At 38.2% G+C, this 26329-nt stretch overlaps 1 protein-coding gene across 3 annotated transcripts in view; it reads right to left on the minus strand.

Annotated features, from left to right (window-relative positions):
* LOC122742918 (T-cell immunoglobulin and mucin domain-containing protein 4-like) overlaps positions 1 to 11376 on the minus strand; it is a 37529-nt gene extending 26153 nt beyond the window's left edge. For all 3 annotated transcript variants that reach the window (XM_043987509.1, XM_043987510.1, XM_043987508.1), the window contains exons 1-2: positions 11284 to 11376; positions 19 to 357 (exon numbers count right to left, since the gene is read on the minus strand). In XM_043987509.1, the coding sequence (XP_043843444.1) occupies positions 19 to 357; positions 11284 to 11332 (388 nt within the window). In that variant the 5' untranslated portion in view covers positions 11333 to 11376. The remainder of the gene's footprint in view (positions 1 to 18; positions 358 to 11283) is intronic.
* Between the last annotated feature and the right edge of the window lie 14953 nt (positions 11377 to 26329).

The following is a 26329-nucleotide window of genomic DNA, read 5'->3' on the forward strand; positions in this document are numbered from 1 at the left end:
ACACAAGTTTTGTCTTACCCCTCTCCAGCTGCAGAACTACTTCCTTTTTGATATCATTAAACCATCCAGGCACCTCTATCCGGCAGCAGTATCTACCAATATCTTCTTTATTTGTGTCTTTGATTGTCAGGGTCACATCACCTCTCCAAATATTTCCTTGAAGTTGATATTTTGAAGACTTCGACCATGACACTCGTTGTCCATCAGTCCAGACAATGTCTCCACTACATTTGCTATTGGGACATGAACCCTTTCCCCAGCACATCACATGAGTCTGTCTATCTCTAACATTGTAAAAACAAGGCAACTTTACAGAGTGACCCAAAAACCCTGTCACGGTCGTTGATATGGCTTGGTCTGCACAAAAAAAGAAAGAAAGTCAAGTCAAGCACACTGAATTTCCATGTTTTCTTTTCTACTGCTTCTCTAATAGTAGTTATACAAATTTTTGTGTTTTTCAATTGTTTCAGTTGTGTACAACTCTTCATGACCCCATTTGGGGTTTTCTTGACAAAGATATTGGCATGGTTTGTCATTTCCTTCTCTATCTCATTTTACAGATAAGGAAATTGAAGCAAACAGGGTTAAGTGACTTTCCCAGGGTCAAACATCTAGTAAGTGTCTGAATCTAGATTGGAACTCAGGAAGATGTCTTCTATCCACTACACCACCTAGCTGCCCCATTTATATGCTTAAAAATACCCAGTTATACCCAGTTCTTCCCTTAAGTAATTGCATTCTTATTTGCATGTTTCATTGATATGATGCTCATTTGCCTTTGTTGACGTGCCTTTCCCAATTCTTCCATTATATTATCACTATTAGATTACAATAATAGCATGCCTTCCTTTTCATACTCATGCACCACTGATACTACAGACCCACCATCAAAAAAAGGGCATAGGCAATGACCTGTTTTTCTAAAAATTGTAAAGAATCTGCGTTTAACTTTTCACACTTTCCCGTCCAGAACCTTTTATAACTAATGGCAACCACTTCTGAGATGACAAGCAGAATGAGGACTGATGTCTCTGGTCGTTCTCCCCTTTCTTAAGTGTTTGACTAGGGGCAACTAGGTGGTTCAGTGGATAGAGTACTGGACATGGATTCAAGAAGACCTGAGTTCAAATCCAATCTCAGAAACTTGACATATACTAGCTATGTGACCCTGGGCAAGCCACTTAACCCCAATTGCCTCACAAAAAAAAAAAGTGTTTGACTGGAATATATTCCTTTTGATATTTTGTTTTTATAGACCTATTTTGGTTTCATATCCCCTTTGTTTCCAAAGATATCCCTCCCCTCTCCCTCACCTATCAAGATATTCCTTCTGACAAAGATTTAAAAGGAAAGACAAAAGCAACTGAGCAAAATCAGTCAGCACATTAAACATGCCTGATTTGATGCTTCAGTTGTTTCACTGGGCCTAATACTTTGTAAGTGAAAGGATACCTGCCAAACCCCTCTTGGCCTTATTAGGCATTTTCAAGTTACTATTGCAAAAATAATGAATTACCCTGTGGGAAATATGGTGATAAACTTCTCTGTACTTAACTAGTCAGACAGACAGATAGTGTATCACCAAACTGATACTATATTGCAGTATACATGCATAGCCTCTAAAAATACAGGGTCACCTCCAAATCAAGATAGAATTTTAGTGAAGGTTTTCAATCAATAGAATTTGTATATTGGAATAATTCCAAATAAATGTTTCCTTTATCTGGTCAGTCATTATGTCATTGTTGTTGTTGTTGTTGCTGTTGTTGTTGTTGTACGGGTACCTTGCTAAGCATTAGAGAAACAACAATTGGTCAAAACAGTTCCTGCCTTCAAGGATCTTACAGTCCAAATAAAGAAATAACATGTAAATAAACAGATATATAAGCTATAGCCAGAGAAGATAATGGAAGTTAATCCAAGATTGGCACTAGTAGCCAGAGAGACAGAGAAAGTCTACCTGAGAAGGTAAGACTTGAGCTGAAGTCTTAAAAGAAGCAAGGAAAGCTAAGAGGCAGAGGTGAAGGTACAGATCATTCCTAGAACCGATGCACTGTGCAGAAATGAGAAACAGAATGAGATAAATGTGTCAGGATCATCAGATAGGCCAGTGCAGCTAAAGAGTCAAGTTTGGAAAGGAGTAAAATATGAGAATACCAGAAAGGTAGGAAGGGGACGGGTTATAAAGAAATGTAAATTCCAAACAGGTGAATTTATTTTTGATCCTAGAAATAAAAAAGAGCCACTAGATCTTATTGAATATGAAATGGTGGGCAGGGCAAGGAAGGACAGAATGACTTAGCCAGACCTCTGCTTTAGAAAAATCAATTTGCTGAGTGGAATATTAATTAGAGTAGGAAGAAATGAGGCAGAGAGACCAGCTAGGAGATTATTTTTTATCAGTCCAAGTGATGAGGACCTGAACTGGGGTTAAATTTATAGAAAGAAGGGAACATATGCAAGAGATTATGAAAGTAGAAATAAGATTTGGCAATAGAGTAGATATGTGGAATGAATGTGACTAAGGAGTGTGAATGAAATCAAGTTGTGGGCCTGAGTAAGTGAGAAGGTAAAGTCCTTATCAGTAGTAGGGAAGTTAGGAATAGAGAAGGCAACTGGGTGGCACAGTAGATAGAATGCTTGGCCTGGATTCAGGAAGACCTGAGCTCAAATCCAGCCTCACTTCCTAGCTGTGTGACCCTGGGCAAGTCACTTAACCCTGTTTGCCTCCATTTCCTCATCTGTAAAATGAGCTGGAGAAGTAAATGACAAACCACTCCAGTATCTTTGCCAAGAAAACCCCAAATGGGGTCACAGAGAGTCAGACATAATTGAAAATGACTGAACAACAACAAAGGAATGAGGTAGGGTTTGGGAAGGAAATGTAATGAGTTCTGTTTTGGACATATTGAATTTGAGATGCCTATGGGACATCTACACTGAGATCATAATAATAATTGAGGGGCAATAAGCTCCTTAAGATCTGGGAGAAGGGAATAAGGTGTGTGTGGGGTGGGGGGGAATTCCTTTTTTTTTAATCCCCAGGGCTTGGCATAATGCCTAGCACATAGTAAGCACTTAAAAAAATTCTTGTTAACTGATTGATGCATCATTATACCACATGAGAAAAGCTAGGGCTATATGTGTAGATTTGGAAATTCACTTTCTATTTCTGACACTGTCATAAACAATTATTATAATTTATAGGACATGAGAGACCAAGATATATCATAAAGAAAGCAACATTTGAAGGTAGGACTTCCAAGGTAAGACCTTGGTTCAAATCCCAGACCTACTGCTTATTACCCATATGACCTTGGGCAAGTCACTCCCCCACTATAGGCCTTGGTTTTCTCAGGAGAATTGACGATGCTCTCTGAAGTCCTTTTTAACTCTAGAACTAGGATCATATGAACTGCTGGTCCCTTTCAGCTCTACATGCTGTGATTGAAATGATAAAATCTCTATCAACAGTTCTCTATCCTATTGAATTATTCTTATTTTAGGGAACCTTCAGCCAATCAGCTGCCACTACTCAAAAGGCTGACATAGCTTAAACACTGAAGATTTCTTGAGTACCAGGATTCCCTTAACGTCTAACCTTAGGTCAATTTATTCCAGGGCACAGAAATGAGCTTTCTTCTATGCAGTAAGAACATGAATCTTCCAAATTCATTACACTGCGTGGGGAATATACCCACACATACTGGACATACATCAATTGCTTAATTCTTTTTTAATTTAAATGCCCACACCACCCTGATGCTCAGATCCTCATCATTTCTACTACTTTGATCCTTAAGCGCATCTGACTCTTCAAAACCCCCTTTGAGGTTTGCTTGGCAAAGACACTACAGAAGTTTGCCATTTTCTTCTCTAGCTCATTTTACAGATGGAGAAACTGAGGAAAATAGGGTTAAGTGACTTGCCCAGGGCCACACAGCTAGTAAGTGTCTGAGGCCAAATTTGAACTCCGGAAAATGGGTCTTCCTGACTCCAGGCTGAGCACTGTATCCACTGCACCCCCTAGAGGCCCCAGGAGCACATTAGAGGGCCCTAAGGTCTCTTACAGTCTTAGCTCTCTCTATGCTTCCCAGTCCAGTGTACTTTCCTCAACAGCACTCTGCCTCAATATACCATGGATCTCAAAGCTTATTTATTTTTTATGGTTGTAGTCTCCAAACTTATACATAATTGAGCATACAATTCCCATTTTGTGTGTATTTTATTTGTGAATTTTATATATACGCTAACATACTAACAATTATGTATGCTATGAAAAAGAAATCTTTAAAAGAACTAGATAAAGACAAAAATTTTTTATTCTGGAATCAATAAGGAGCCTGAAGTTCATTAAGCAGAAGAATGATGTGTTCACACCTTTACCTTCAGAAAATCACTTAGGCAGCTATGTAAAAGAAGGATTGGAGTGTAAGACTTGAAGTAGGGAGAGACCAATTGTGTGGCTATTCTAATAGTCTAAGTGAGAGGTGATGAGGGCCTTAGATAAGTTGTTAAATACATTATTTAACATAATGTTCAATCATACTTGTAACAATAAATAATTAAATAATTGGTGATGATAATTAGAGGCCATGTGTTCAAACCTCCTCATTTTACAAAGGAGAGAACTGAGGCACAGGGAGGTTCTGTTACTTGCCCAAGATGACATGGGTAGTAACAGAGCCAGGATTCAAACCCAGGCCTTCTGGCATTGTTTAAAATTATGTTATATTATTTAAAATTATTAAACTATCATAACATTAAATACATTATTAACAAATTATATTAAGTGAAGTTGTAAAAACAGAAACCAGATTTGGCAACTGATTGGATATGAAAGGTGAGAGAGAGTGAAGAGTCTAGATACATACCCAGCATTTTTTGGGGGGTGGGGCAATGAGGGTTAAGTGACTTGCCCAGGGTCACACAGCTAGTAAGTGTCAAGTGTCTGGGGCCGAATTTGAACTCAGGTTCTCCTGAATCCAGGGTCAGTGCTTTATCCACTGTGCCACCTAGCTGCTCCCCCATACCCAGCATTTTGATCATGGGTGACTGAGGTTACCGGTACCCTATATTGATTTTGTTTTTGTTTTTGTTTTTTTGCTGGGCAATAGGGGTTAAGTGACTTGCCCAGGGTCACACAGCTAGTAAGTCAAGTGTCTGAGGCTGGATTTGAACTCAGGTACTCCTAAATCCAAGGCCGGTGCTTTATCCACTGTGCCACCTAGCCACCCCGGTACCCTATATTGAAATGAGGAAGTTTGGAAGAAGGGTGGTTTGGAAAGAAAAGAAAATATAACATCTGTGACATGGATCACAACTCATCCATTTCTGCTTAGCCAGTGAGACTCATTCTGTCCCACAGAAAATGAGAAGGGGTGTGAGAAAATGGAGAAGGACTTTAAGAGATCACAGTCTAGGAGTATAGAACCTGCCTAGCAGAGCCCCAGAAGGTGCTCTGGGAAGAAGAGTATGGGTCTGTAAAGGGCAATGGGAGCAGGATTTTCTTCCTACTCAGCTGCTGATGTGGTGCCAGTACAGTGTTAGATTTTAATCACTTTGAGAGGTTAATTCCCTATGGAGTACAGAAGGGATTTTCCTAAAGCTCAAGTCAGATCATATCATATCTGTCTTTCTCTTTCACACACACACACACACACACACACGCCTCCAGTGGCTCCCTATTGCCTCCAGGATCAAATACAAAATGCTCTGACATTCAAAGCTCTTCATAACCTAACACCCTCCTATCTTTTCAGTCTTCCTATGCCTTACTCCAAAACATACTCTTTGATCCAGCGACTCTGGCCTCTTAGCTGTTCCATGAATAAGACACTCCATGTCTCAGCTCTCAGCATTTTCTCTGGCTTTTCCCCATGGAGAACCTGGAATGCTGTCCCTCTTTTGTTTCTCTTACTGATCCCCCTGGTTTCTAAGTCCCAAGTAAAATCCCATCTTTTACTGGAAGCCTTTCCCAACCCCTCTTAATTCCAGTGCCTTCCCTCTGTTAATTATTTCCTATCTATCCTGTATATGACTTTGGTATATATTTCACAGTGTCTGGAATATAGTAGGAACATAAAATATGTTGATTGAAGTTGAGAAATTGCTTAATCATAGATGATGAGCAGTAGGATTGGGGTCATATTGGTTGATATGGTTTAGAGGCATTAGTAGTTGCGTTAGAGAAAAGGTTTGCCACGGGAGACAAGGACTGCCACAGGAAGGGTGTGATGTGATCCATCTTCCCATTACATCTTCCCATCGTCCAGTTAAAGTTAATCACATATGCCTTGAGGTCATGTCAGTGTCCCAAGGGTTATAATCTACACTTTGGGGACTACTGTGCTACAGTGTAGAAGACCCACCATAGAATTTCACTCAATTCTATGAAGGTGTTTTTGGAGTCAGCAAGACTAGTAACCCTCAGAGTGATATAATTATTGACCATAGATTTAGAAGAGGCCTTGGTGGCCATCTGGATAACCAGATGGATCAGTAGATAGAATTCTGGGTGTGGACTCAGGAAGACCTGAGCTCAAATGCAGCCTCAGATACTCACTAGCTGTGTGATCCTAGCTAAGTCATTCAACCTCTTTTTGCCTTAATCCCCTGGAGAAGAAAATGGCAAATATTAATCCAGCCAAGAAAACCCCATCACGGTCATAAAGAGTCAGACATGACTGAACAACAACAAATTAGAGGCCATCTATTCCAACCTCCTCATTTTACAAAGAGAGAACTGAGGCCCAGAGAGGTCCTACTACTTGTCCAAGATCACATAGGTAATGACAGAGGCAGCATTCCCCAGAATTTCTGGCACCCAATCCAGCAGTCTTTCCATGAGATTATGTAGCAATATCCTGCCATCTCATCACTCCCTTCTCTTTCCGAGATAAATGGAGTCTCTGGCTGACAAAAGGAGCTTCAGTTGGTTGGGGTTCCTCATTCCAATAGAGCTTTAAACTCCCTAACTTGCAATGAGTTTAATCATCCAGTCAAGTGAGCCAAACAGAAGAGTGTTAAATGTAACAAAGCTACCCAGATGCCTCCTGCCTGGGAGAGAAGAGCACAAGAGTCTCACTATTGCCTAGATATACATAAACAAATATATATATATTTCTTATTGAGTTTGAAGAAGTTGACTGCTCATGCAAAATTATAGCTGGATTTATACTTGCCTTATTTTGTTCTATTTTTCCACTCAGACTTACATAATATCCTCCCCATATCAGAGTTAGAATAGGCATATGAGGCCACCTAAAAAGTGTGTTTTCAGGGGAATATAAGATATTCCTTTGGTTTATCCTATTCCCTGGACTGAAAATCTTCATAATGAAAATCACTCTTTTGAGTTAGCTGACAAAAATGAAGCATGCTCTCCAGAAGGCCACTTAAAATTTATTCACTCAACAAGCTTTGGTAAGCACCTGCTGTAATCCAGGTATCATTCTAAGGGATATAGTCACAAAAGCATAAAATGAAACAGTTCCTGCCCTCAAGGAGTATATATTTTATTGGGGAAAACAATATGTAAACAGATAAGTAATACAAAATACATACCAACTGAAAACAAAGTAATATGGAAGGGTATTCTAGCAATATTAGGAAGAGAATCCAGAACAAAGCAGCATATGCTACCTAGAAAGGGAAGGAGAAATGGGGCCAAAGAGTTAACTAACCTTCTCCCTTTAAAATCTGAGCATGGGAAGGGAGCAGTTAGGTGGTGCAGTGGATAAAGCACTGGCCCTGGATTCAGGAAAACCTGAGTTCAAATCTGGCCTCAGACACTTGACACTTACTAGCTGTGTGACCCTGAGTAAGTCACTTAACCCTCATTGCCCCCTCAAAAAACAAACAAACAAACAAAATCTGAGCATGGCCTGTAGATGAGGGAGCTAGGTGGCAAAGTGAGTAGAGTACAAGCGTGGAGTCAGGAGCTCAAATGTGGCCTCACACTCTTATTACCTGTGTGACCCTGGGCAAGTCACTTAACCCTGTTTGCCTCAGTTCTTCATCTATAAACTGAGCTGGAAAAGGAATTGGCAGACCACTCCAGTATCTTTGTCAAGAAAACCCCAAATGGAGTCACAAAGAGTCAGACATAACTAAAAACAACTGAATGACAACAACAATGGATTGGGAAATGGCTGAATTGTGGTTCAGGAATGGAATGGAATGTTGTTATGTAAAAATATATAAGAAATTATGGATATGAACAATCCAGAGAAATGTGGGAAGATATATTAACTAATACAGAAGTAAGCAGAATCAGAAAAGCAATATACACACAACATCTGGAAAGAATTTTTTAAATGAAACTAAACATTGAACAATGATCAAGATATTGGAAAATGTACCTTCTTCTATTCTTTGTAGTGGCTAGGGACAATGGGTGAAGGACATTGCATATACTGTCACACTTGGGTAATGTGTTATTTTTCTTTCTTTCTTTCTTTCTTTCTTTCTTTCTTTCTTCCTTTCTTTCTTTCTTTCTTCCTTTCTTTCTTTCTTTCTTCCTTTCTTTCTTTCTTTCTTTCTTTCTTTCTTCCTTCCTTCCTTTCTATTTTTCTTTCTTTCTTTCTTTCTTTCTTTCTTTCTTTCTTTCTTTCTTTCTTTCTTTCTTTTGGTGAGGCAATTGGGGTTAAGTGGCTTGCCCAGGGTCACACACAGCTAGTAAGTATCAAGTGGCTGAGGCCGGATTTGAACTCAGGTACTCCTGAATCCAGGGCTGGTGTTTTTATCCACTGTGCCACCTAGTTGCCCCTGTGTTATTTTTGATGAACTAATTTTTTTTCTCTTTCTTTTTTCTTTGTTACAAGAAATGGTTCACTGGGTGGGGGAGGGAGAGTGTAACATTTAGAAATGAAATCTATATCAAAATGAAAGTTTTAATAAATAAACATTTTAAACATTAACATGGATTCAGTGACAAAGTTGGTAGGGACTGGTTGGTAGGGACTATTTATTTATTTTAATTTTTGTGTTTCTAGTGCCTAGTATAGTGACTGGCATATCATAGTTCCTGAGTAAATATTTATTTAATGCAATTCAATTCAGTTGAATCCTTTATCAGCTTAACTAGTTGCTCCTTTGTGAAAATAGAGAATAGAGTCCTATTATATTCCCTGGGTTGGGAATTTGGAGGTTGGGGTTAGAGATTGATGGGAAAATGTGGATCATATGGCAATTCTTCAGAAGGGGGGAGTCCAAAGGGGGAGAAAGGAGGGTGATAGGAGGCATGAAAAGACCATCTACATTTATACCCCTCTCCTCACCACCTACAGAGAGAGAGAGAGAGAGAGAGGGAAAGAGAGAGAGAGAGAGAGAAACTCAAAGCAAGGACAAGGTCCAGGAAACAAATTTTACCTAATTCACCATTTTGTGTTCCTACAGGCAATTGGTCAGAAGGGGTCAATGAACATAAAAGAAACATTGCCTGATCAGAACTTCTTCCTCCCTTAAAAGTAAATAAAAAACACCTGATTTCCTGAGTCCAATTTCCATTGGAATCATAAATAAGGACTGTTTTTAGATCAGATTTGGGACAAAGATATAAGGTATAATACAGGTAAAGGACATACCCTCTGGGCAAAAAAAAAAAAGTCACCCATCAAAGTCACTGCCCAAATAGCTAGTATAAACCATGACCTGTTTATCAAAGGCTGATAGAACACCGTTTTCATTCTTCACATTACTATGTTGAGAGAAGTGAGAATTTTGTGGTCAAAACCAAAGATATCCTATCCTCTATTGCCCAAGATAAGTGACTCAAAAAGTTTTAACCATGTTCAGTAAATCAGAAAATAAAATAGGTATACTTTGCTAGCCTCACCCATAGCTACTCTATGTATATACAAAAAACAAAAAAACAAAAAAAACCCTCCTCCCTTTTTAAAAATCATCTGTTGCATGAGATGGCTCTCTGAGTACTAGGGACAAAGGAATATAGCTGAAAATGAAGGTGATTTAAAAATAAAAGATATCAATTTTTTAAAAAAATATTTTAATAAACTTTAAATATGTCCCTGAAAATTCTAAATTTCTGGAGTTTGAAATGGTGCCTACAAATCACAAAATTAGACTTGGAAGGGGTCTAAGAGATCATCTACTCCAACTTTCTCATTTATAGATGATTAAACCAAGGCCTAAAAAGGTAAAATTATTTTCCCAAGACCATAACTCCTAAGGAATAAAGTTAGAATTCAAGGCTGTGCCTTTGGACCCCATGTCTAGTACACTTCCCACTAGACCACACCAACTCCATAATACATCAGAATATGCTTGAGAATTTCTTCAACTTGTGACATTGCTTATTAAGAAGTGATTTGACTAAGCTCATAATGACAGAACCAGGTCAAACTCCCAGATCTGTTGTATCCACCCAGTCCAACTCCATATTAGTTACACACACACACACACACACACACACACACACACACACACACACACACACATGCACACATGCACACAATTTTTTTTCGAACTTAGTTTAATTCATAAAATTAGAATCCCAGATTCAGAGTTGTAATGACTTTAAGGTAATCTAGTCCAAAGTTCTTATTTTTCCCAGATAAGGAAACCGAAGTCCCCAAAATGGAAGTTACTTGTACCAGGTCATACAGAATAACAATTAAAAGAATTAGGATTTGAACCTAAGCCTTCTGGTTCCAGATCTAGTGTGCCGCTAGCTCAACTACACCATTCAGACCAAACTGCCTCTCTATACCAATTTCTTAGAGCCTGGACTAGATTCTTGTCTTTAAACTTTCATCCCAGTGCTCTTTCCTCTGTACCAAATTTTGCCCTTTGTCTTTTATGTACTACCAAAAACCACAGAATATAAAGTGGAAAAAAGAAACATCCCCTGAAGTTTCTCTACCTCAGCAAATGTCCTCTGACTACAGCAGGCAGAAATGAAGCTGGGAACACTAATAGGATCTCAGAACAGAATAGCTATCCCAGTGACGACAGCCAAACTAACCACATCTACCAAAGTATTTTCTTTTCCATTTTATGTGAACCCCTACATCTTTGCCTCCAACCTGAGCACCTCCCACAAACTCCCAAGGCAGCAGCTGGCTGACCCTCTACTCCAAAACAAAACAAAACAAAACAAAAAAACCACCAAACAGGAGAGGAGCCATAATAAAAAGTGGGGAACACCTCATTCTTCACTGAGGGATGTGTCAGTGATTTCAACAACCCATCAGAAGCAGAAGGTGCATCCTAGTGAATCATCCTCTGGGGAGCTGTGCCCACAAACCTCAGAACACTTACTCAGACAGAGCTCAATCACCATCCAGAGAAGCAGCACTCCACTGGTCATTTTGGCTGGTTCCAATCCTCAGATTCTGTGTCTTCTTTCAAAAGACATTGCTTATAAATATTAGAATGCTGACAGGGTTGAACCCTTTGAGTTTCATTTCCCTTTTTGCCTCAAACTTTTTTTTTCACCTCCTCTTAAATGGTCTCTTAAGATATGGGATTTGCTGAGCACACTTTCCTAGATACTGGGGGAGTTGAAGGGGTTGGATCAAGGACGCCTGTGTGTGCATGGTTGCATTTTGCAATCTTGGAGATTGCTCAGCATTCTGAGGGGAGATAGCCTAAAAGAGCAAAATGGTGGGATTTTGTTTGTTTTTGTTTAATTTTTTTTTCAATCTCATGGGAGCTTAAGAGAGGCAAAACTGAAATTTGCCTCCAACTGACATCTGTATGCTATATTTCACGGATTCCTTGGACATTTTTTACTTTTAGTACTAATGATGAGAAAAAACGAGGGAAAGGTTCCAGTCACATAAGCAAAAATGGTCATAGTTAATGCAGTAAGGCCAAAAATAAAAAAGGACTAAAAAAGGTAGCAGAAGATCTTTCCTTGTGGTGGTGCTGGTGCTGGTGATATATGGTAGAGTCAAAGCCTAGAAAAATGTACAGATATGATGGTGGTTAGGCAGGAGATAGGGGCAGCTAGGTGGTACAAGGGATAGAGGGCCAGGCCTAGAGTCAGGAAGATTCATCTACCTGAGTTCAAATCCTGCCTCAGACACTAACTGTGTGATACCGTGCAAGTTATTTAACCCTGTTTGCCTCAGTTTCCTCATCTGCAAAATGAGCTGGAGAAGGAAATGACAATCTAGTATCTTTGCCAAGAAAATCCCAAATGAAGAAGTTGGACGTGACTGAAACTAAGGAACAACAACAAAAGGCAGGAGTTATGATAGTCTTGCCCCAGGGATTGACTTTTATGCTATTTAGATTCATTTGCATTGCAGAAGTCAAGAATACTGGGGTTCCCCCCAAAAAACTTCAAAGGGTACAACCACAGGGATCTCTGAAGTTTTTGTGACAAAATTCCCTTTAAATGAGTTTAAGGCCACAGTTTCTAGTCAAAAAATAAACACCAAGTTACACAGACATTTTTTTATCTTAAGCTAGAGAGAGGTCTCTGGCAGAGACACAGGCTTTAGTCATCAGGAAATAGAATTTAAAGGGAAAAAAAACATGCCTAAGGAAGCTAGTAAACAAGACAGGCCTCCACGGAGCTTGTCCAGGGATAAAGCATCTCCTTCTAAAGGGGAAATCCTATTCTATCCAAAGCTCAGAAAAACAGATAGAGCATGCCTTATTGGGAGGAGGAAGCAGAAAGGACTTATCCATTGACTGGGTGTATTATAGCTTCTTCTTTCTAAAGGAACTAACAGGAATAAAAATAAAACAAAAGAAGAAAACCTATGGTACTATCCATATCTCAATAGAGATGTGATGAACTCAGAGTACAACTGGAGACTTTTTTTGGACGTGAAAAATTAAAGAATTTGTTTTTTCTTGACAGTATAAATTTGGGATGAGGGTTTTGTCTTTCTTGCTTTCTTAATTGGGGGGAAGGCACGTGACAAGGGAGGAAAATAATTAGAATTTGAAAATAAAATAAAATTTAGTTAAAAAGAAAAAAAGAAGGGGGCAGCTAGGTGACACAGTAGATAAAATACCAGCCTTGGATTCAGGAGGACCTGAGTTCAAATTCGACCTCAGACACTTGACACTTACTAGCTGTGTGACCCTGGGCAAGTCACTTAACCCACATTGCCCTGCCAAAAAAAAAAAAAGGAAAAAAGAAAAGAAGAAAAAAGAAACCTTATCGACTATAATCAAGATCTAGATTTGAAAAAATAGACCATTTGTCAAAGGTACATTTGCTATCTAGAGCAATAAAGGTGTAGTTTAATGGTGAAGAATTCAAGAATATGTTTCAAAATTTTGTAGACCAATGTCAAACTGTTCAAAACAAAAGGATTTATTGTATATTTTTTAATTCTATAAGATTTTTTAAAAAGAGAGCCGTAGTATGAAATGCTTTAGGGTTTTAAACTGAAAGACAGTCTATTCTCCCCACCCCCAGGTCCACCAGAAAGAGATAATGCCCTGCTTAAGGACTCCAGTTAAACTGAAAGCAGGAAACCTGAAGAGATGCACAGCTGCCCTTGGCATTGGAGACACCAGACCCATCCCCCATGTATGGGGTCCTCCCTGTGTATGTCCTGCCCATATTTGGGTTGGGGTTCCAGTTCTGCTACTTAAGTAATTGCATGACCTTAAACAAACCACTTTATCTCTGTAAGCCTCAGTTTCCTTGTTTGTCAAATTAAGGTTTTAGACTCGAACTCTAAAATTCCTTTTAGTTCTACATGATATAATTTACAGGGTTGTTAAGAGGAGAGTGTAGACAGTAATTTTGTACCACTACAAGTACAGTAGACAGTAATTTCATTAGGATCAAAACCTCCCAGGTGAGGAAATTCCCTCTACCAATTCAGGTAGGCACCTCAAATGCCTGAGCCACTTGAGAAGTTTAATCATTTGCTTGGGGTCACATAGCAAATATGTGTCAGAGGTGAGATTTGAACTCAGGTCTTCCTGACTAAAATTAGCTCATTGTAAATGAAGCCACACTGCTTCACTAGTATAATTATTATTACTGCTATTATCCTACTGTACTGTATTATACTGAACATAACATACTTTAATACATAGAGTACTCTAATGTATTCTACTTATAATTATAATCCAATATAACCATAGATACTTATAGGAAGAGGTATCCAGAGCACCAACTTAAAATATCATGAACCCACCTCCAACCAAATAGCAGAAGTCAGAACTCTCCCCTCTTCCTCTATGGCCTCCCCCAGCCCAAAAGAATCCTTGAGTTTCATTTCATTAGTAGGGGTTGCCCCAGGCCTTGGTGCAAGAGCTCTGATGATTGGTGGGAGGGGGAGGAAGGAGCATCTAAGATCAAGGAGAGCAGCTCTGGAGAGTTAAGGTAGTAAAAAACCAGAGTCAAGCCCTCCCACTATTATAATTCCTCTTTATTTTCTTCCTTGGACTACAGGGTCTTGTCTATTGGCTTCCCTTTTCATTTCCATCTCCTCCCAAGCCCATAGATTCTCCATCTTTCTATAGCAAGTGTAAATCTTACTCAGCAGTGAACCAAGGAGGAATGGGTAAAGGAGAAAATAGTTCCATGGGAAGAGCAAGAATATATCATGTGACTGGAGCACCTATATATAAGAGCTCTAAGAATATTCATAGGCAGTTTTCAAAGGAAGAAATCCAAGCTATTGACAATCAATTTTTTTAGAAAATACTCCAAATTACTCATGATTTGTGTTGTTCAGTCTTTTCAATCATGGCTAACTCTTCAGGACCCCATTTGGGGTTTTCTTGGCAATGGTTTGCCATTTCCTTCTCCAGCTCATTTTACAGATGAGGAAATTGAGGCTGATGTGGCTAAGTGACTTGCCCATAATCACATGGCTAGAAAGTATCTAAGATCAGATTTGAACTCAGGAAAATGAAAGTCAGGTCTGACTTTCTAGTCACTGTAGGAAAGGGTGAGAAGAGAAAAGGGGTTTCAGTGACAACCCTTGGCATAAATTAACAAAGTAGGGGCAACTAGGTGGTGCAGTGGATAGAGCACCAGCCCTGGAGTCAGGAGGACCTGAGGTCAAATCCAGCCTTAGACACTTGACACTTACTAGCTGTGTGACCCTGGGCAAGTTACTTAACCCCAATTGCCTCACTTTAAAAAAAAAGAAGAAAGAAAAAGAAATTAAAGTAGTATTCACTGATCATCAAACAGCTGGACAAAGTATGCTATATGGATGTGATAGAATACTCATATCATAAAAAATTACGAGGGTCAGTTTCATGGATAACTAGGAAGACTTGTATGAACTCATGTCAAAACCAGGAGAAGAATTTATACAATAATAAAACCATTGTAATGACTCAAGAACTCTGATCAATGTGCTGACCAGTCATGATTCCCAAGGAATAATGATGAAGTCTGCTACCCACCTCCTGAGAGAGAGGAGGTAAACTCAAGTTGCAGAGTAAGATAAACATTTTCAGACACAAACAATGTGGGAATTTGTTTTTCTTGACTATATTTGTCACAAAGGTTTTGATTTCAAATATATTGAAAATGCTCCAAAATAACTATTAATTAGAAAACTACAAATTAAAGTAAGCGAGGCTTTATCACACATGCATCAAATTGGAAAAGATGCCCCACCCCCCCAAAAAAGGAAAATGATGGTTGTTAGATGGACTGCAGGAAAATAAATACATTTGTGTAACATTAGGGGAACTGTAAATTGTTCTAACCATTCTAGAAAGTGATTTGCAAGTGTCCCAAAAGACACAAAACTTTGTATGTCCTTTGACCTATTGATAGTACTACTAGGCCTAGAACCAAAGAAATCAAAGGATGAATAAAATGTACAAAAATATTTGTAGCAGCTCTTTTTGTAATAACAAAGAAATGGAAATTAATAGACTGTCTATCAAATCAAGGAGAAGAATCTATATAATAACATTATAAAGAAAAACAGCTTAGAAAGATTTGAGAACTCTGCTCAATGCATTAATCAATCACAGTTCTGAAAGACTGATAGTGAAGCATGCTATCTACTTCTACAGAAAGGTGACAGTTGAGAGATACAGAATGCATTTTCAGACTCAGTCAACATGGGAGTTCATTTTTTCTTGCCTATGAATATTTGTTGTAAGGGCTTTGTTTTTCTTTTTCTGTCTCATTTCAGTATTAGGGAACAGTGGAAGGGTGATGGAGGTAAGAATAGGGTATACAAAAAAAAAAAGAAAGAAAAGAAAAAGGAATAAAAGCAGATCATTTAGAATCTTTTTTTTTTAATTCAAAAAAGACAATGGAAGGCCAGAAATAAGTATAGATGAGCAGGGCAGCTTTGAAATCTAAAAGTTGAATTAAATTTATCATATACTTTTTAAAAAAAAGCAAACTATATAGAATAGAGTTGGACAGTTTCATGTATAATCCTCTTTTTCTTTTCCAATATGTTTGTGGAAGTATTCATTTTATTGGGTGGGGGTTTTTTTTTTCATTTTTTTTCATTTATTTAGAATTTTATTTTCCCCAATTACATGTAAAAACAATTTTAACTTCAATTTTTAAAACTTTGTGCTCCAAATTCTCTTCCTCCCTCCCTCCCCACCCCATTAAGAACACAAGCAATTCAATATAAGTTATATATGGGTAGTATGCATAACATTTCCATATTAGGCTGTGAAAGAAAACAGACAAAAAAACACAAGAAAAATAAACTAAAAAAAGCTATGCTTCAAACTATATTCAGATAACATTGGTTCTTTATCTGGAGATGGATCACATTTTTCATCATGAGTCCTTCAGAGTTGCCTTTGATCATTGTATTGCTGAGAACAGCTAAGTCATTCACAGCTCATCATCTAACAATAATACTGTTACTTTGTATACAGTATATTTTGCTTTGCATCAGATCATGTAAGTTTTTCCAGGTTTTTCTGAGAGCATGCTGCTTATAATTTCTTTCTTTCTTTCTTTCTTTCTTTCTTTCTTTCTTTCTTTCTTTCTTTCTTTCTTTCTTTCTTTCTTTCTTCTTTCATTCTGTGTGTGTGTGTGTGTGTGTGTGGCAATTGCCCAGGGTCACACAGCTGATGTGTCAAGTGTCTGAGGCTAGATTTGAACTCATGTCCTCATGACTACAGGGCCAGTGCTCTATCTACTGTGCCACCTAGCTGCCCCCTCATAATTTCTTGTAGCACAATAGTGTTCCACCATAATCTCATCTGACAATTTGTTCAGCCATTCACCAATTGATGGGCATCTCCTCAATTTCAAATCCTTTGCACCAGAAAAGAGCTGCCATAAATATTTTTGTACATATAGGTTCTTACATTTTTTTGTTTTTTGTCTCTTTTTAGATACTGATTTAGTAGTGGTGTTACTAGGTCAAAGACTATTCATGGTTTTACGGCCCTTTGGCCATAGTTCTAAATTGCTCTTCAAAATGTTTGGATCAGTTTACAACTCTACCACCATGCATTAATGTCTCATTTCCCCCATATCCCCCACAACATTTGTCATTTTCTTCTGCTGTCTTATTATCTAATCTAATAGGTATGAGGTAGTAACCCAGAATTATTTTGACTTGCATCTTTCTAATCAATAGTGAGTTAGAGGATTTTTTTATGTCACTTTAAATAGCTTTGATTATTTCATCTGAAAATGATCTTTTGATCATTTATCAATTGGGGAATAGCTCTTATTTTAATAAATTTGACTCAATTATCTATGTATTTGAAAAATGAAGCCTTTATCAGATAAATTTGATTAAAATTTTTTTCACAGTTACTATTCCTAACTATATTTCCCTCCTCCTATTCCCTCCCCATACCATTTACTTTATTCTCTATCTCCTTTCACCCTGTCCCTCCTCAAAAGTGTTTTGCTTCTGACTGTGAGGAGAACAAGCAAAGCACACAAACACTTGCAGCCATGGTAGAGTGGGACTCTGTTAATAATTCCAGGTCAGAAAAGCAGGCCTATGGTTGCTAGCAGACCAGAGCATAGGCCAGGAGAGTAGTAAAAATACCTTTCTTTAAATCATACCACCCGGGGCAGCTAGGTGGCATAGTGGATAAAGCACCAACCCTGGATTCAGGAGGACCTGAGTTCAAATCCAGCCTCAAACACTTGACACTTACTAGCTATGTGATTCAGGGCAAGTCACTTAACCTTCATTGCCCTGCCAAAAAAAATATCATACCACCTTGGAAGAACTAAAAACTTGCAAATCCCTAGAAGTCTTTCTGCAAACAGATGCACAAACCCCCTGAAGCTTGGGACAGTGTGCCCTCTACCCTGGAAGAAGTGCCCCATTTAAAAAAAAAAATTAAAAGTCAAGGAATAGGATAGGAAAATGAGCAAACAGAAAAAAAGTCTGACCATAGAAAGTTTCTATGGCAACAAGGAAGATCAAAATAGACCCTCAGAAGAAGATAACAAAGCCAAAGCTCCTATATCCAAAGATTCTAAGAAAAATAAGAATTGGTGTCAGGCCACAGTAGTTCCTAAAAAGGATTTTGAAAATAAAATAAGAGAGGTAGAGGAAAGAAAATCACACAAAAAAAGTCAACAGCTTGGTAAAGGAAACACAAAAAAACCTGAAGAAAATAACACCCTAAAACCAGACTAGGCCAAATGGTAAAAGAGGTACAAAAAGCCAATGAGGAAAAGAATGCCTTGAAAAGCCAAATTGGCCAAATGGAAAAGAGATACAAAGGCTCTCTGAAGAAAATAATTCCTTAGAAATTAGGATTGAGCAAATGGAAGCTAATAACTTTATGAGAAATCAAGAAACAATAAAGCAAAACCAAAAAAAAAAAATGAAAAAAGAGAAGAAATGTGAAAAATCTCATTGGAAAAACAACTGACTTGGAAAATAGATACAGGAGAGATAATTTTAAAATTAATGGATTACCTGAAAGCCATAATAAAAAAAAAAGAGCCTAGACATCATCTTCCAAGAAATTGTCAGGAAAATTTTTCTGTTATTCTAGAGCCAGAAGGTAAAACACAAATTGAATGAATCCACCGATGACCACCTGAGATTCCAAAATGAAAACTCCTATGAATATTATAGCCAAATTCCAGAGCTCCAAGGTCAAGGAGAAAATATTTCAAATAGACAGAAAGAAACAATTCAAGTACTGTGGCACCACAGTTAGAATAACACAAGTTTTAGCAGCTTCTACATTAAAAGATCTGAGGGCTTGGAAAATTATATTCCAGAGAGCAAAGGAACTGGGATTACAAGGAAGAATCATCTACCCAATAAGACTATTATCTTTCAGGGGGGAAAATGGGAATTCATTGATAGAAAGAACTTTCAGACATTCTTTTTTTTTTTTGATGAGGTAATTGGGGTTAAGTGACTTGCCCAGGGTCACACAGCTAGTGAGTGTCAAGTGTCTGAGACCAGATTTGAACTCAGGTCCTCCTGAATCCAGGACTGGTGCTCTATCCACTGTACCACCTAGCTGCCCCCTACTTTCAGGCTTTCTTGATGAAAAGACCTGAGCTAAATAGAAAATTTGACTTTCAAAAACAAGACTCTAGAGAAGCATAAAAAGGTAAACAGGAAAAAGAAATCATAAGGGATATTAAAAGGTTAGACTGTTTACATTCCTAAATGGGAAGATGATACCTGTAATTCATAAGAACTTTCTCATTATTAGGGCAACTGGATGAATTATATTTAGACAGAGGTCACAGGTGTGAGTTGAATATGAAGGGATATCTTTAAAAAGAAAATTAAGGGGGAGAGAGGAATGCACTGGGAGAAAGGAAAAGGGAGAGGTGGAATGAGGTAAAGTATCTCACATAAAAGAAGCAATAAAAAGCTTATGGGGCAGCTAGGTTGCACAGTGGATAAAGCACTGGCCCTGGATTCAGGAGGACCTGAGTTCAAATACAGCCTCAGACACTTGAGACTTACTATCTGTGTGACCTTGGGCAAGTCACTTAACCCTCATTGCCCCACCAAAAAAACAATAAAATAAAATAAAAATAAAAATAAAAAGCTTATATAGTGGAGGGGGGAATGGAGGAGGTGCTGGGGAGTGAGTGAACCTTACTGTCATCAGAATTGGCTCAAATTGGGAATAACATACACACTCAATTAGGTATAAAAATCTATCTCGCCCTGCAGGAAAGTAGGAGGAGAAGGAAATAAGGGGATGGGGGTGATAGAAGGGAGGGCAGATTGGGGGAGGGATGCCACCACCCCAGACTGTGACCTGGATGGGAATATGGGCAAAATAACAGAGTCCTGCCTCAGTGCTAGCAAAGAGATCCCTGTAATCTCCTTCTGGCCAATTGTTCAACCCCTTTACCATCTATGGGCTAAGAATTTCAGAAGCATTTGCCGCTGCATATTCAAAGGCTCCAGAGGCCTGCTCCTGGTTTGCTGGGGCTGGTTCTGTGCTGTCAAGGCCTGTGCTGGGCTGCACTCCCCTCTCAACCCAATACAACAGACCTTTCCTTCCAACCTTCTAAGTTGTCTTTGGCTGGAAAATTATTTCATCCTGTCTTTTTTTTTTTTTTTGCAGGGCAATGGGGGTTAAGTGACTTGCCCAGGGTCACACAGCTAGTAAGTGTCAAGTGTCTGAAGCCGGATTTGAACTCAGGTACTCCTGAATCCAGGGCCGGTGCTTTATCCACTGTGCTACCTAGCTGCCCCTCATCCTGTCTTTTTGTGGGTTCTGCTTCACCAGTAATTGTCTTATGGCATTATTTAAAGGTATTTGGAGGGGTCTTGGGAAGAACTCAGGTAAGTTTCTTCTGCATCTTGGTTCTATCCTATTAGGTTGTGGGTTATTTGGGGATTTTTTTGGGGGGGTTACATTTTTTAAAACAAAAGTTGTATTTTTATTTTTTTCATAATTGGAATGGGATAGTGAATGGGGAAGGAGAGGAAATTGGGAAAGAAAGAAAGAAGGAAGGAAGGAAGGAAGGAAGGAAGGAAGGAAGGAAGGAAGGAAGGAAGGAAGGAAGGAAGGAAGGAAGAGCCATTGAAAAATATTTTTGAAATACACAGTAGAGAAGAAGTTAGGCCAGAAGGAATCACAAAGCAGGACAACTTTGAAAGCAACATGTTGAATTTGTTTTATATTTTTAAAGAAAAGTAAGCTGTGTATAATAGAGATTCACAGTTTCATCTACAACCCTCTCTTCCACTGCTTATATGAAAATGCTTATTTTAATTGATATTTGTTCATTTCAGAATTTTATAATGGGGAAAAATATACAAGGTGGGACAAAAGTCATGGAGGGGTTTCAATACTTAATAACTACTTTATTTTTTTTTGTTTTTAATTCACAACACCATAGCATCATATACAGTATATACAAGAAATGAATTTACATTGTGTGTGAAAAATCAAATCATATAAATGGTGAAAAATAAAGAAAAAATAATTTTCAATGAGTTATTAAAACATCATGATTTGGGGGCCACCCTGCATTGATGGAACTGTGTAAACCAGACATACATAAATCAGAGACTAATAAATGATAGCTAGAATTTAATCCCCATCAGTAAGGAGAGAGTCCCATACAAATGAGCTTTGGGACTGGGTTTACATAAATAGTTCTTTATGGTTTTCAAAACATTTTACATTTGAAATCATCTGATTTTATAATCCCATGAATTAGGTACTATCACTATCCGTACTTTTGAGGAAATCAAAGCTTAGAGAGGTTAAAGTACTTTCTCAGGGTCATACTACTAGTGAAAGTCTAAGACAAGATTAGGAATTTGGGTCTTCCTGACCCTGGATCTACCATTCTATCCACTGTGACACCTAGCTACCTTTGAAGAGAATAGAATAAAACCTGATGATGGCTGTAATGGGCATTTTCTCTGTATAGACTGCCACTGTGTAGATCTGGGGTCTGAACTTCTAGATACTCATATTAAAAAATTAGCAAATCAATAAATATTTATTGCACACTTCCACATAAAAGTTTTTTTGGAAGACAGCCAAAAGCATAAAATGGGATTCCTTAAGGAACTCCAAGAGAAAAGGTTAAAACAGAAAAGATTACATCATGATATAAAGAAGTGTTAAGGTTCTATTGGAGGAAATTTATAAAATTATAGTTGTGGAAATAGGAATGAGAGCAATATAAATAACAATAAAAATAACGTAATATAAACTGAATTGTACCCTAAATGGAATATAACTAAATATGTAATGTAACATGAACTGAACATGTAACATGTAACTGATCCACTGGACTAACAGTGTCTAAACTCCCAAGCTTGCCCCAAATGCTTTTGATAAAGGGGTTTGTTAGTGGAAGACATGAAAAAGAAAATAAGTGGAAAGGAAGAAAAGAAAGGAAATAGGATAGCTAAGAAAGCCATCATAAGCAGAGATTACAGTTGCAAGCAGGGGACCACCCATGAGCGACTGCCATAGGGAGCAACTGCTGACCAATTGGCTATGAGGACCAGCTAGAGGATCAGGACCCATTCTATGCTATGATTAGGCACCAATGAGGGACACAATGCCAGGATCAACCCACCTTGTTCACTTCGGGTAAGAGTTAAGTTCTTTTGATGCACACTCCCATAATACTTTCCTCCATGTCTGTATACTGTATTCTTCTTCTCACTCACCCCAATTACAAGAAATGTCTCATTCCTCCCCTTTCTTCCTCCTTTCTACATTTGAGCATTCCTGCTTTTACTCTCCCCTCACTTTGTTCTCTCCAAACCCTCTGAACAAAACCAATCTACCCTTCTCTCAGGTATTTCTGGTTTTGTTATCTAATTCTCTCAGTACCCTTTAAAGACCTTAAGGTTCTGAAGGGTCATTTGTTTCTTCTCCTCCTATTAGAAAATTATCACTACTTCATCATAGAACTCTTTTTAACTGCTCAAATAAATTTATCTTCCCAGGTTTCTCTGGCCTTTTGTGTTTGTATTTCAAAATTTCCACTCAGATCTAGTCTTTTCATGAGGAATGCTTGAAAGTACTCTAAAGGGATGAAAGATCCAGTTTTTCACCTGTAGGATTATACTCATATCTGTTTGGTTGTAAAACCATATCTTTTGCCTTTTGGAATATTTTATTACAAGATCTGCTCTTATTTAAAGCAAAAGCTGCCAAGTCTCGTATGTTTAAACTTTGATGGTTCCTTGGCACTTGAATGCATTTTTTCTTTGACATGAAAACACTCAATTTTGGTTATGATATCACAGAGACTTCTTGGGGGCATTTTTTTCAAATGGTGATCAGAGGATTGTTTAAATCTTTACTTTGCCTTCTGATTCTAATAGTTCTAGGAAGTTTTTATTTACAATTTCTTAAGCTATAGTGTCCAGGATTTTTATTAAATCATGGTTTCCAGGGAATTCAATGCTTTTAAATTATCTCTCCCTAACCAGTTTTCCAGGTGAGCTTTTTTTAATGTGAGATGGCATATGTTTTCTTCTATTTGTTGAATCTTTTGATTTTGGTCTAATATTTCTTACTGAACATACACATGCAATTGGGAGGAATAATCTATCTAACCCTACAGGAAAGTAGGAGGGGAAGAGGATAAGGAGGGAAGGGTAAAAGAAGAGAAGACAGAGTGGGGGAAGAGGCAGCCAAAAGTAAAACACTTTTGAGGAGAAACAGGGTAAAAGAAGATAGAAAATAGAATAATATTTCTTACTGAATCATGGACATCTCTTGTTTTATTTCTTTGGGGTGTATTCACATAGTTCTTCTGGAAAATCTTTTTTTATTCCCTTGAGTCACTGTTTAGAGTAATGGCATTTTTTGTTCCTTTGAGGGATCTTTAGATCTATAATATTTTTTTATACTGGTCAGCATCTTGATTTGCTTATGTATGCAACTTTAGTTCCTAAAGTTAAACTTTGTGCCTGGGCCAAGCTCTTCCTCTGCTGCACTTTTGGGTGGGGTGGTTCATCTTGCTTAGTATCTCTCTGGGTCCTCTGGGTTCCCTGAGTTCTTGTACTGACTTACACCTCACAAGGTTAATGCCACCCTCCCCTTGTCCCTAGACCTATGAGGTTCACAACATTGTCTTCAAGTTCTATGAGTTCTGAGGACAGAGTGCTAGGTGCCACAGAGCCCCTGGGCTCTTGGGGTGTCCTGAACTGAGTACTTCCATGCCACTTTGATTGTGATCACTCTTCAAAGCTACCAAACATCACACTGGTGTGTCTAAATCCCTGTGTCTTTCCAGGCACACTGGGTCTTTCTCAAGAATCCCTCTATTCTTGTTGCCATCAGACATAGAATACTACAGGTATAGATAGATATATATAGACACAGATATGTAAAGATATGTTTCTGGCCCATCTCACTGAGAAGCAAGACTTGTTTGCTGTTCTAGCATAGGGTTTGCTTCTAGTCCCCTTTGTTATCATCTGTAAGCTCCTGGCTGACTTCTGGTGCAGTCATTACTATACTTTCTTATTGCATTGTTTTATCATTATTCTATTTTTTCTAAAATAAATACATGAGAGTTGGGTGGACTGTCATTACTCATGCCATCTAGGACAGAAAACCCAACAATGTCTTTTGTATATAAAAGAATAGGTGGGGGCAGCTAGATGGCACAGTGGATAAAGCACCAGTTCTGAATTCAGGAGGACCTGAGTTCAAATCTGGCCTCAGACACTTGACACTTACTAGCTATGTGACCCTGGGCAAGTCACTTAACCCCCATAGTCACTCAAAAAAAAAAAAAAGAATAGGTGTCCCCTAGTGCAGTTACCCATATGGATGAATGATGCCCCTGTGAGTGACTGTCCTTCCCAGGCCTATGGTTTGTAAGCTACTGGCTCTTACCCTCTCTACGTATATGATATGTGATCCAAATCAAGTTATTCTGTGAAGCCTACCCCAGAAACAAAGAGATCTAAGCCCAACTCAGTCACTAACTAGGTGTTTGGCCTTGGGTACCTTGCAACACACCCAAGTACCAATTTCCTCATCTATAAAATCAAGGCTAGATAGAGTAAGTGGTCTTGAAAATCCCTTCCAATTCTCAATTAGTTCGAAGTTTTAAGTCTACTTCTTTGGAACATCCAAATAGCATCAGTGATCTGGATGCTGAGGGGATGGACAGAACCAGTAACAGGTGCCAGCTAAACAGAAGAACTGGGATTGTGCCAATTCATGATATAAGCCAAAGCCACTAGCCTCTATATGCATGCCTCCACAAATAGAAAGAGGAAATAAGGAACATGGGTGGGCCCTGGATTCTGGGCAGGGGTTCAAGAAACTATTATTACATGACTTTCACCCCCTGAAAATGAAAGGCAGTTTCTAGATAATGTAATATGGGAAATACTGAAATTATGGAAACATAATTTAGTATTTCTGGGAAGTAGATTCTATGCCTTTGAATTGAATGCAGTTAAATCAGTGCTACTTCCTTATACAAGGCTAATAGTCCAAGGAATGAAAAATACTTTGTTACAGTATGGTTGTGCAGATGGACCATAAAGAATAATATTTGGCTTTTATGGCCCCTCCCAAATGAGTTAGCTAAAAACGGGAGTACTAATCTTTACCACAAATAATTTTTACCACAGTATATATAAGCTATATAGCATTGGGGCGGCTATTTTGGTGCAGTGTATAGAGCTCTGGGCCTTGAGTTAGGAAGACCTAGTTCAGATTTTGCCTGAAACACTTCCTAGCTGTATGAACCTGGGCAAGTCACTTCACCCTGTTTGCCTCAGTTTCTTAATCTGTAGAATGAGCTAGAGAAGGAAATGGCAAGCAATTCAGTGTCTTTGCCAAAAAACAAAACAAAACAAATGGTATCACGAAGTGTACCACCATCATAAGAGGTTTGCAACCCTAGACTCATGCTTAACTCTTCACTTTCCCTCACCCACCATATATAATCTGTTTCCAAGTCTTCTGAATTCTACCTTCACAACATCTACCTTCACAATATATCTCACATCCATGCTCTTTTTTCCACTCAGCCACTGTCCAAGTTCAGGTTCTGATCATTTCTCGTCTGGACTATTTCAACAACCTTCAAAAAGAACTCTCTGCTTCCAGTCTCTCTTCTGTTTAACTCATTATTGAATAGCAGGCAAAATAATTTTTCTAAGGGTGTGAATATTTAAAAATATTTATAGAAGCTCATTTTATAGTGTCAAATAACTACAAACCATTGGGGTCTCCAACATTTGTGAAATAGCTAAGCACATTATGATATATGAATATTTCTATCCCCTAAGAAATGATGAAAGGGAAAGTTTAGAGAATCCTTAGAAAACTTTTATTTATTGATATAGAGTGAACAGAACTAGGAGAATAACTTCTGCAATAACAACACTGACAATACAAATAACTTTGAAAGACCTAAGAATTCAAATCAATGTAATGACTAAAAACAAATAAACCTCAATCTCTTTGC

This window comes from Dromiciops gliroides, chromosome 2, assembly GCF_019393635.1.
Source record: "Dromiciops gliroides isolate mDroGli1 chromosome 2, mDroGli1.pri, whole genome shotgun sequence".
In the NCBI taxonomy this organism is placed as follows: Eukaryota; Metazoa; Chordata; class Mammalia; order Microbiotheria; family Microbiotheriidae; genus Dromiciops; species Dromiciops gliroides.